Genomic DNA, 12,263 nt, shown 5'->3' on the forward strand with positions numbered 1-12,263 from the left:
CCAAGACACCATCTTCGACTATAACGACTTTCCAAGGGTACGAGATAAATGGGAATACATTTTACACGATCGCCCAAGATAAAAAGAGCACCAACCAAAACAGTGGTGTCCGCTTTGATGCAGCAACCGAGAATGGGCAAAAGGTCACATATTATGGTTACATAGAGGAGATATGGGAACTTGACTATGGACCCTCCTTTAAGGTCCCTTTGTTCCGGTGCAAATGGTTCAAGCTAACAGGAGGTGGGGTAAAGGTGGACCAGCAATACGGAATGACAATGGTGGATTTCAACAATCTTGGTTACCTTGACGAACCATTCGTCCTAGCGAAAGATGTCGCTCAGGTTTTCTATGTGAAGGACATGAGTAGCAAACCGAGGAAACGGAAAGATAAGAAAACGATCAGTGCATCATGCGATGATCCAAAGCGCCACATTGTTCTTTCAGGGAAAAGAAACATCGTGGGAGTGGAGGACAAGACAGACATGTCAGAAGATTATAATATGTTTGCTGAAATTCCGCCCTTCAAAGTGAACACCGACCCAAGCATTAAGTTAAATGATGAGGATGCTCCATGGATACGGCACAATCGTAAGCAAGCAGGGACACAAGGGAAGAAATGATGTGTAATAATTTATTGTATCAAACCTTTTGTCAAACCTTCAAGGGGTTTTAAAATGAATTAGTTTTATTTTTCTGATTTTTTTGATATATAATTGTATTTTTAAGATTTGAAAATGAAGAAAAAAACAGAAGAAAAAAACAGAAGAAAAAAGCAAACAGAAGAAAAACATAAGAAAAAAGGAAAAACAGAAGAAAAAAACAGAAGAAAAAAACAGAAGAAAAAAGGAAAAAGGAAAAAGGAAGAAAAAAACAGAAGAAAAAACAGAAGAAAAAGGAAGAAAAAACAGAAGAAAAAAGGAAAAACAGAAGAAAAAAACAAACAGAAGAAAAACATAAGAAAAAAACAGAAGAAAAAGGAAAAAGGAAAAAAGGAAGAAAAAAACAGAAGAAAAAACAGAAGAAAAGGAAGAAAAAAACAGAAGAAAAAAACAGAAGAAAAAAGGAAAAACAGAAGAAAAAACAAACAGAAGAAAACATAAGAAAAAACAGAAGAAAAAAGGAAAAAGGAAAAAAGGAAGAAAAAAAGAAAATATGCCACCTACTGGGCCACCACGGCCTGAATACGACTAGAAACCCATTAAAGGGCCATGATTCAGGCCCGCAGAAGGCCCAGTAGGCCCACAGGCACACAGTGACAGAATAGGCCCGTAAGCCTGCATTTGAGAGGAGCTCGAAGTGGTAAGCGCAGCCGCGCTTATAAACCACTGTCGAAGCCTCTCGGCTAGCGAGGTGGGACTAAACATCCCACCGCACCGCGCCAGTTCTAGCACAGCCCTTTAGTCGCGGTTGGGGAGGCGGACCGCGACTAAAGGATACCTTTAGTCGCGGTTGGGGTGGCGGGCCGCGACTAAAGGGTAACCTTTAGTCGCGGTCCGCCTCTCCAACCGCGACTAAAGGGTCTTTCTGCGCGGGAACGGAGGCGGCGCCAAAACCCTTTAGTCGCGGTTGGAGAGGCGGACCGCGACTAAAGGGTACCCTTTAGTCGCGGCTGGGGTGCGGGCCGCGACTAAAGGGTACCTTTAGTCGCGGTCCGCCTCTCCAACCGCGACTAAAGGTGCGTCCATAAATACTGCACTTAGCAGTTTTGCCACTTCCCATTCTGCTCTCTCTCGACGCCGAAGCGCTGCCCCGACGCCGACGCCGACGCCGAAGCCCTGCCTCGACGCCGACGCCGACGCCGAAGCCCTGCCCGCCGCCTCCGCCCGTGCCCTGCCCGCCTCCGCCGCCTCCGCCCGTGCCCTGCCTGCCGCCCGCCCGCCGCCCTGCCGCCCGCCGTCGCCCTCGCCCCCATCGCGCCGGACTGCCCGTCCCCGCCTCTCCTTCGTCGGTCCTCCCCGCGCATCGCCGCCCTCTCCTTGGTGAGCTCCCCATCGGGCCCCGTCCGGCCGTCTCCCCGGCCCCCTCCGAACGCTGCGCCCGCCGGCCCGTCCCGTCGCCGCGCCCGCCTCTGCATGGCGGCGCCGCGTCGCGGCTCCCGCACGTCCCGGTTGCGCGCTCGCCGGACCGGCCACTTCCCCTCCGCCCTGCCGCCCTGTTCCGGCCGGCGCCATCGCGGCCCTTGGCCGCCGGAGCTCGTGCCCGGCTCGTACCCGCTGCCCGCTAGCGCCGGCGCCCGTTAAGGCCCCCTGGCCCAATGACAATTGGGGCCCACGCCCCAGAAACGATTTAAAAAAAGGAGAGAAGAGAATTTAGAAAATAAATAAATAAATATATTAATTAATTAATCAGTTAATTAAATTAATTAACTTAATTAATTGTGTTTAGTAAACCTAATTAAATAACTAATATAACTAATCTATTAATTAATCTAATTAACTTGGTTAATTAGTTAACAGACAATTTAATTAATTCTGTTAATTCTAAAAATGATATAAAACTTTAAAAATTAATATAAAATAATCCGTAACTCGGATGAAAATACTTTGTACATGAAAGTTGCTCAGAACGATGAGGCGGATCCGGATACGCAGCCCGTTCGTCCGCCACACATCCCTAGCATAGCAAACACGTAACTTTCCCCTCCGGTTCATCTGTCCGAAAACGCGAATCACCGGGGATACTTTCCCGGATGTTTCCCCCTTTCGCCGGTACGACCTACTGCCGCGTTAGACCCCGAGACTGCCGGCGACCCCAAGTTCGACTACGGAGCACCCATCTCGCGCTCTACCGCGACACCCTCTCCCACCCCTTCCTCGCCCCCTCCTTTTGCCACCGCCCTTTCGCCACCGCCACCGCCACCGCCCCCCTTCTTCACTTAATTAATTTGTTTTTACTACATGTTTTCAGGACTGACATAATGGCGGACGATAGAGCTGACCCGATTATGGACAACTATGATCCGGACGGTGAAGCACATATGTTCGGCATCATAAACGGCGATATTCAATATGTGCCGACCGGAGAAGAAGAAGATGATATCTCTTCTTATCTGAACCTTGACGGTGAAGATGAAGGGCGCCGTCAGCAAGATGATGCCGAACAAACGTCGATAAACGACGATCTTCAAATGGAAGTAGCAACCACCTCCGGCGCCGAGGTATATATATACATTGAGCCTCTAGTGATACAAACTAACTGATTTGAATAAATATGTGTGTACTAACGCGCGCGACTCTTTCTTATTTTAGCCCTCGGCCGGATCGTCGAAACAATCGAGTACGTCGTCAAAGCGTGGCGCAACCAAGACGATGAAACAAGGAGAAACATGCACCATCGAGGTTGTCGACAGTGCAACCGGCAGGCCGCTGGAGCCCCGCAAGAACGCCACCAAGTTTGTCAGCCAATGCGGAGCCATTGTTAGAGACAACGTCTCGATCACCGTCCAGGAGTGGAATGAGCCAAAGAAGGCACGAATTGATGGTTTCACTTTTGTCGATAAGAGAACAAAAAAAGATTGCTTCAAGAAGCTTATGGAACATTTCGTTCTACCTCCGGAATACAACAAATTCGATGAGGAGGGTAACAAGATTGAGGAAAACAAGGAGAGGAGGAGGCTAGTCAAACAGTTCGCTCTTCATAAGATGGCCGACGCATTCCGGAAATTCAAGCAAAATCTAGCCCATGACTTTGTCAAGCAGAACAAGACTCCGGATTTCAAAGGACAATATGAGAAACTGAAAGATGATTGGCCAGAATTTGTGAAGCAAAAGAAATCGGAGCAGTTCATTCAAATATCAAAAAAATAAGGAAAATGCGGCTAAGAAGGAGTACAATCATGTTATGGGGCCAGGAGGGTATCGCCTTTGGGAGCCTAGGTGGGAGAAGATGGAGAACGAGCTGAGGGCGCGAGGAATCCGTCCAGGTACGGAGGGATGGGACCCAAGGGCCAAAAGCTGGTGGTACGGGCATGGGGGAACGCTGAACCCGGAGACAGGGGAGTGTGTTTACCGGGGCAAATTAATTAAACCCACCCAAGCCCTTATTAACGCAATGAGGGATGCTCAACAGGGGAAGATCAAGTTCAACAGAGAGAACGACGCGCTGACAAAAGCCCTCGGGAATCCTGAACACGGAGGACGTGTACGAGGCATGGGGCACATTCCGTGGAAAATAGGGTTCCCCCAGAACGATGACCCGTACGGTTACAGAAGCCGTAAGAGAAAGATGGATCAGGAAGCAGATGTTGTGGCGCGGTTGGCATCGGAAATGGAGGTGATGAAGAAAACCATGAGTGTACTAGTAGCCGAAAGAGATGCAGCTCGGGTGCAGCATGAAGATCATCCAGCGGATCTCGGAAGCCAGCAGCGGAGAAGCAGCGTGGCTTCCACGAAGGCCCCACCGGAGCCTCTGGTGGTCCAAATTACTGCACCGGAGCCTCTGGTGGTCGAAATTACTTCATCGGAGCCTCCTCGCTACCCCGTGGACGATATAAAGGAGATGAAAGAATGTCATCTGTATTATCCTATCGGGAACATGTCCATGAAGGTAGCCATCGGCAGTGCTTTACCATGTTTACCTGGAGCACTCCACCACAACAACCCCATTCAAGATGGCTATGCTCGTGTCACGGTGGAGGACATAGTCCAAGGGTTTGGGGACCTGGAGATTGACATTGCTACACCTGAAGGGGAGAAAAGACTTGGAGATGTCAAGCGCCATTTCATTCTATGGCAAAAGAAGTTTATCAAGTTTCCAGGCGAGGCGCCAAGGACAACAAGTCCACCCCCCTACGGTGGTGGTGGGTGGGTGGTGGTGGTGGTGGTGGCGGTTCACCTACACCTCCGTCACGTCAGCCGACGCCGCCCCCCAGTCCACAACGTCCGGCGGGTGATCAGCCGCCGCCCCCCAGTCCTCGTCCGGCGGGTGATCAGACGCCGCCCCCCAATCCACCTCCGGCAAAGAAGCAGAAGCAGTCCTGGATTATTAACCCGGACCCTTATGTACCTAAGACCACAAAGGTACCGGAGCCATCACTGAAGCCTCTCCCCACAAGGCCTTGGGAACGTAGTGCCGAGGAAGTCGACGCGGCCGCGGCTGCTGATTTGGAGAAATGGAAGGCGGACTGCAAGAAGAAAACAGAGCCCGAGCCCAAGCCAGTATTTTCTGATGAGCAAAAGAAGTGGGCTAAGTCATTTTTGAGCACACCGTCCCAAGCCGCGAAGAATCTGCCTAACGACTATGCACGTGAACTTCGCAGGCAGGCACTCATGTTCAAGGAGAACAAAGAGCGGGAGAAGGCCGAAAGTAAAAAAAGCGGGAAACAAGTTGCCCAGCTCGGGGAACAAAGTAAACAATCGATTGCCCCGCTTATAGTGGAAGCCTTCTGTCCTGATGCCCCCGAGATCATACAAGCTGCGGCAGCACAGGGATTGACTGTAACGAGTGCTAGAGAACAAGCGGCCAACTTAGGTATTACTCTTCGTGAACTGTTAGGCCTTGATGAGGCGCCAGTGAAGGAGGTAGTAATTACATATGTCAAGAATGGGCCTCTCGTCGAGCCTGCGGAGGAAAAGGATCTACCTCCACAAATGAAAGGTCTGCTGAAATGGTACAACGGTTACATAAAAAATAAAAACGCCAAAGAATATATTTATGCGGAAGTTAGACATGAGCATCACTTCAAACATTACTATGTACAAATTGAACTGAGTGAATTGTTCCAGCTTTTCAATCTGCGCGAGCTCGATAAATCTATCATCAGTTGCTACGTTCTGTAAGTGATTTATTAATTTCTACCCCATCTCGTTCATATTGCCTGCACTATATATATGTCCTAACTATATTGTTGTGTCCGCTATTATACATGCAGAATGAAGATTAAGGAATGCAGAGTAAGGAACATCCATGATGTTGGGTTCATTGACCCACACATCGTTAATGGACATGTGTTGGAGCGTTACCCCGCCGACGTGGAGGCAGACCTGTGGCAGTTTCTTACAAAGCAGGAACTCAAAAGTGATATTCTATTTCCTTACCATTTTGAGTGAGTGTTTCTGTCTTGAGCACATTCTCTTTTGTTTACTCCATGCATGGTATGTGGCCGGCTAATCGATGAGTTATGCATGACGTACTGTGCATGTATCGTGTCCGCAGGTTCCACTGGATTCTGCTAGTAATTAAAGTTAACACCTCAGAATGTCTCGTCCACGACTCTGTGAATATGGATCCAAAGCTTTGGGGCGGCATGAGAAGAATGCTGCAGAAGTAATTATTTTCATTCATTTGCGCTCTATATCGATCGGCCTATTTCGTTCATTTCCTAATATCAAGTAACTAATTAATAACTCTCTTGTTCATTTAATTTTCTTTGCCTCGTAGGGTTTGGAGACGGTTCGTAGATACAAAGGTCGGTGAATTCAAAAAAGAGCTAGAATTCAAAATGTTAAAGGCTAAGAATGCTGGGGATATTCAGCCACCGGAGACCAATCTATGTGGATACTATGTCTGTGAGATGATCCGGAGATACACCTCTGAGCGGGTTCCGAGTGATACCAATGCTAAGAGGAATAACCTCCGGTGGATGCTTAGTCCAGAAGCTCGCTTCCGACCACTTCAAGAGGAACTAGCTGGATGGTTCAGCAGGGAAGTCCTCCATCCTAAAGGAGAACACTATTACGAGGACGTAGAACTTTATATGCATTAAATCATGTATGGAAACTTGTTCAAAATTGTATATGGTCATCCGATGATATTGAATATATATTGTATATTCCTCTTGAATTCTTTTTGGTTCTAATTTCAAATTTATTTGAAATTGTACATTCATATGCATGTATGTAGTACCGTAGAATATATGAAACTCCTTCAAAATTAAAATAAAGCACAAAAGAAATAAAACAATACAAATTAAACAGAAAACAGGTTTAAGGGGGGAGGTTTAGGGGGGGGGGGCTAAAACCCTAAACCTGCGGCGGCCTTTAGTCGCGGTTGGCCAGAAGAACCGCGACTAAAGGTCCTCCGCCCCGACGGCCACCTGGCGCCCACGTGGACGGGCCTTTAGTCGCGGTTCTTAAGCAACCGCGACTAAAGGGGCGGGGCCTTTAGTCGCGCCCGGTCGGTCGCGGTTGCGCAACCGCGACTAATGGCAGTTGCGAACCGCGACCAAAGGCCTTTTTTCCACCAGTGGCAGGAGCTCTGCCGGTTTCATTAAGATTGCGAAAAAGAAGAAAATACAAAGTGGCCATGTTTATAAAGGGAAAATATGCCAAAAACCACAAAGCCCGGTAAAAAACTGGGAGGAAACCAAAGAACAAAACGCCAAAAAAATGACACTGGGGCTTGGGGATAGAGACTAAAGAAACACATATACAGAACATCAAAGAATACCATCTAAGTCGGACACAAGTGTTCCAAGGTCCAAGCAGAGGAAGATCAAGAGCAACTGACCTAACCACCACACAATCGAACCGACGCAACCAAACCGAGCCTGACTCGAAATAGTTCACTTCTGGGCTGAAATTTTATTTGGAAGGCGCAACCCACAGGCGCAATGCCATCAGTGACACCGTCCACTCCTCCATTAACCTATCCATAGTCCCACCGATGACGTTGAGTAGCATGCGCCGCTTGCCTGCCGCAGCGGGTCGCGTGCCCTGGAGGTTGCAGAGAGTTGGAGGATGCGGCGAGTTGCTCCGCCAGCTTGACGCTTCCGCCGCGTGGGACGACAACACCCTTGGTGCCCCTCCATTAGCCAACATTCACGTGCTAGGTTGCTCCGGTCAGGAGGGGAGCACACGGCGCTGGAGGACAGAGGGAAGCGCCTCTGTGCTTCTCAATGCTATATATAGTGTCTGAAGAAGAGTGATTTTGAGTGAGGGGAGAGAAGGAAAATGGGAATAACGACGTGTGGCAGAAACATATCTGCTGCAGACATGACAATCGCCTTAGCGGCAAGATTCGTGTGTCAGATCCAACGAGGGGCACCAGTTTCGCTCCAAAAACGCCTAGAACGGACGTCTGACTTCTAACATTTAGTTTTTCTTCGATGACCAGTATATTTTTCATGTATATACCAAACTGATATGAAGTACAACCAGTGTGATAGTCTGATAAAGTGTCTGATTCTATAAAGATCCAAGGTGCAAAGAAAAAGAATAGAATTAATCACGACAAATACACGGAATTAATGGTACCAATACGTCAAGAACAAACATTTTAAGTCACGTAATGGCCACAAGAAAAGTTACAGATACCAAAATAAAGACAAGAGAAGGAACAAAAATTGGATAATCTAGATTATGTAGAGTTTACGGTGCCATTAACTCATTAAGTCAAAATCACACATACATTTCAAAAAGAGTGTGAACATCCACCCGATATGAGTAAACCCTAAACCATGCTATATACCCATATTCAGGATTGTGGGGGAGGCTTGTCGAAAATCTCGAGAATAACCGATGGGCAGCTTGTTACGAGATGCTTGAATCCATCTGTTTCTTTGACACCTTGGCGGACATCTCGGGAAGACAAAAATTCAAGACATGCCCTTTTCAGGTGCACGCAGTGGTGTTGCTCCGCTAGAGCGAGGGTCGTTGCGACGGTTTGCACGCCGATGCTTCGACGCAATTTCCCTTCGCATATCGCCATTAACCTATCGACTCCGTATCGATCCGCGGCAACCAGCAGGTGCTGCATCTCTGTGTGTCTATCATCCGCATGTCGGTCATCCGGCAGAGAATCCGTGTAGATGAAGTGGAGGAGTGCCTCCAAGATGGAGGGTTCCATGCCATCGATCTTGATGCTCTGCGCCAGAGTCTCATTCATCTTACCAAAGAGCTCAGCCTTAAACACCGGGGACCTTGCGGAGAGCACACATCTATGCGCGAAGAACGACTGGCCTGCGACGGTCAAGGTCATGTCCGCGCCTTCCCCACCCTTCAACATATCTAGGAAGTGTTTGTGCAGGTTGGAATGCGGGAGCGGGGCGACGGCCGTGTGCACATCTTCTGCCTGATGCTTTTTGATGACAGTCAAGACACATCTGACTGTGAAGGAGTCCCCGGTGAGGGCAAGCTGCTGTCGCAGCTTTGATTTCTCGACAAACTTTTCAAAGCCCCAATAGCCGGTGGTACTATGGAAAGTATGTTGTATGCTACCTTGGGATCCCTGGGTAGTAAGGTTGGATACTCTACCATGTTGGTCCAGCAATGTCAAGGTGGAAGGTAAGCTTTTTTCAAAAAGGGTGACGCTATGCGTCCGCCGGCGGATGTTTAGATTTTATCCGTCGTCTTGACGGCCATTGGATGCCCGAACTGATAGCCGTCCGATCTAATGTCCACGTCCTGCATGTTCGCTCTTTATTTCCCGCAACGAACGCTCTGTTGCGGAAACAACACTTTATCCCCCGGCCTCGACAGAGTCGCGCCTTGCACGGCGCCAGCACCAACCCACCGCAAAATCAGCCCGCCGCTGGTGTGCAGGAACTAAATTGAAGTTTCTGCAACACTATGGCGCACCATGTTGGATCTGACGCAAATTGAGCTCACCGAGGGGGGCTGCTTCGAGAACAGTCGCGGCCTCTAGTCTAGCATGACGGCGACGAGCTCCCACGCTTGGCACTCCTTTGACGATTTATGCAACTGAAGCTATGTTTCTGAAACATGCGTCGTGTTGAAATGCTTGGCCTCGTACGCTCTAACATCGTGTGCTCCTCCAACGCTTTCTTCAACCGGGGCTATGTTTCTGAAGCAAGACCCATGTTGCAGGAAAAAAACTTCGCTGCCGAACCATTTTTTTTTGAAACAAGACCTGCGTTGCAGAAACTTTTTAAAACCAGATCCTATTGCTAAAATAAACTTCACAACTGAATTGTTTTTTATTTCTGAAACAAGATCATTGTTGCAGAAACCGCCGATCTCTGATTCGTACCTGCGTGAGTCGTCGCCGATCCCGAGCAAGTCGTCTTCGCCACCGCGATGGATAAGGCATGGTGGCCCAACGCTTTGCGCCGCCGCGCCCGTCCGCCGGCTCCCAAATCCATCCGCTCGACCTCTAATCCAGACGAGCCCCGAAACCCGCCTATTGTTACCCAGTTGCAGGAATGACTGTCTTGAAACAACAAGTGAGCTGCAAGAAACTGACGCGGCTTCCCGACGAGGCCCGAAACCCCTTGCTGTTACCCGGTTGCATGAATGATTATCTTGAAACAACAGGTGAGTTGCAGGAAAACAGACGCGGCTTCGGCGGACACAGGGATGCTGTTGACCGTCTGATTAACACACGATCAAACGGCCAAGGAGCCGGCAGACGGACGCACGCGATCTGCCGGTAGAAGGTAAGCTTTTTCCAAAAAACAAAAGGGAAAGTTTCTAAATCAACCGACTGATTTTTCCATCTCGTAAACCACCTCCTCTACGCGCCACGTGGCCTGTGTCAAGCGGCCCACCACTTCCCCCAACCTTATCTCTAAAGCATCTCCAGCCAATCCCCCAACACGCCCTTCCCAGGCGATTTTTTCGCGCCGGCGCACAAAAATCGGCCTAGTCACGTCCCCAGAAGCCCAATTTTCGCCGGCTCAGGCCGAATTCGGCGCCGACGGACCCAGGCCGAACCCGGCGCGCTGAGGGCGCTCGTGGGCACCGGGCGAAATGGTTTTGGCACGAAAGAGCCGCAGGCCCGCTGAGTCAGCGACATTCGCCTCGTCGTCCTGCGAACGCCTCGGTTTCCCGCGGGGAATCAATGCCAAGGCTGCCGCCGGTCAGCCTTTCATTGATTCCTCACGGGGCGGCTCTTCACGGGTGGCGCGGCGCCGCCCCCTCCCCCGCCCCGCATACGCACGCCTCCCCGAGGGCTATAAAAAGCGCCCCCCGGCCATTGGCCACAGACGTCGTGCTCTCTTTCTCTCTCCGCCGACGAACCTCTATGTCTCTGTACACCGCCGACGATCCTCTCCTCTCTCCCAGCCCCATCCACGACAATGTGCGAGCGGTTCCTCGGCGATGCGCTGCAAACGTGGGAGGAGTACATGCTTTTCGAGGCCAACATTCCGACGCCTCCAGACATGCGGGCTGGGCCGACAGGATGGAGGCTCAACGCCGGAGGCTTCCCCGTCCCCCCTGCTGGACGTCGTCGCGCGCCCCGATCTCTTCGCCGACGAGCTCGACCGCATTCGGTCGTCGCTGACCGAGGAGCAGCGCGCCTCCCCGCAGTACGCCGCCGACAACCACGAGGCATGGGCGGCGTACTTCCAGCGCCGCCAAGAGCAACACCTCGCCTCCACCAACGGGGCACCGGTAGTGGCGGGCGGCCAGTGGAACGGCGAGGGGCGACGCCTGTGGTGGTCCGTCCCCGGCCGGACACTCGGCGAGGTTCTCGCGCTCCTCGAGGGCGGCAACAACATGTCGCTCGCATACCCTCGGGGACCGGCCGTCGCTTCGGTGGCCCGCCGCGGCGCCGGGCAATGGATGCCAAGGAGGTTTTCCTCCTGTTCGTCGTCCTCGTCCCGTTCTTCCTCCCACTCCTCCGGCTCTCCGGCGGTGTTCGGCGTCAAGGCCGAGCTCGTAGCGGAGACCCCGCTCGGCCGGCGCAAACGCTCGGTCGACATCGTCATCAACGAAGGCGGCGTCCATGCCTCGTCCTCGGCTCCTCCCCGACTCGTCAAGCCGAAGACGGAGCCAGGGCTCCCCGCCGTGAAGATGGAGCCCGGGCTCGCCAGCGGCATCAAGGAGGAGGTGCTCGACGAAGAAGTGGCCCTCCAATGGGCGCGCGACGACTGGGTGCAGACGGAGAGGGAGCGCCAGTGCGCCGCCCTCGTGCGGTTCGAAGCTCGTCGCCGTGGCCGGGACGAGGGAGGCATCGTCGTCCTCGACGACAGCGACGACGACGACGCGCCGCCACCGCCTGTCCGCCATGGAGACGCCGGGCAGGGGTCCAGTAGGGGCGGCCGCGCCATCAAGAAGGAGAAGGCCGCCGCCGCCGACGAGGACGGCGGCGACGTCGGCGACTTCGCCGCGCTGATCGAGTTCTTCGCCCCATAGATTAGTTTTTTTAATAATGTATGTAAAACGTTGAACATGTTTAATATGAATATCAAGTTTGCCGATTTTTAGCCGAACTTTGCCGAACTTCGTCGAATTCAGCTTTTTTAAAAATAAAAAAACGCGTCCGGGGCGACCCTGGGCGAGCGGCTGGGAACCCGCTCGCCCCCGCGCCGATTTAAGCGCCGGCTCGCCCCAGGGGGCGCTTAAAATCGCCGCCTGGAG

The 12,263-nt window shown here is 51.4% G+C and overlaps 1 protein-coding gene across 1 annotated transcript; it reads right to left on the reverse strand.

Moving 5' to 3' along the window:
* Window positions 1-8,415: 8,415 nt before the first annotated feature.
* LOC123191912 (BTB/POZ and MATH domain-containing protein 1-like) lies at window positions 8,416-10,970 on the reverse strand. The gene is made up of 2 exons (XM_044604460.1): window positions 10,920-10,970; window positions 8,416-9,168 (listed from the first exon to the last, which is right to left on the reverse strand). The coding sequence occupies exons 1-2, from the start codon at window positions 10,968-10,970 to the stop codon at window positions 8,416-8,418; spliced, it is 804 nt and encodes a 267-aa protein (XP_044460395.1).
* Between the last annotated feature and the right edge of the window lie 1,293 nt (window positions 10,971-12,263).

Source organism: Triticum aestivum, chromosome 2A, assembly GCF_018294505.1.
Source record: "Triticum aestivum cultivar Chinese Spring chromosome 2A, IWGSC CS RefSeq v2.1, whole genome shotgun sequence".
Classification (NCBI taxonomy): Eukaryota; Viridiplantae; Streptophyta; class Magnoliopsida; order Poales; family Poaceae; genus Triticum; species Triticum aestivum.

Excerpts from the sequence above, each read along its gene's own strand:
- LOC123191912 (XM_044604460.1), bottom strand. The coding sequence starts at position 10,970 with ATGGGGCTGGGAGAGAGGAGAGGATCGTCGGCGGTGTACAGAGACATA. Across the intron at positions 9,169-10,919 it reads CGGTGTACAGAGACATAGAG|GGATCCCAAGGTAGCATACA; the intron begins GTTCGTCGGCGG and ends CTTACTACCCAG.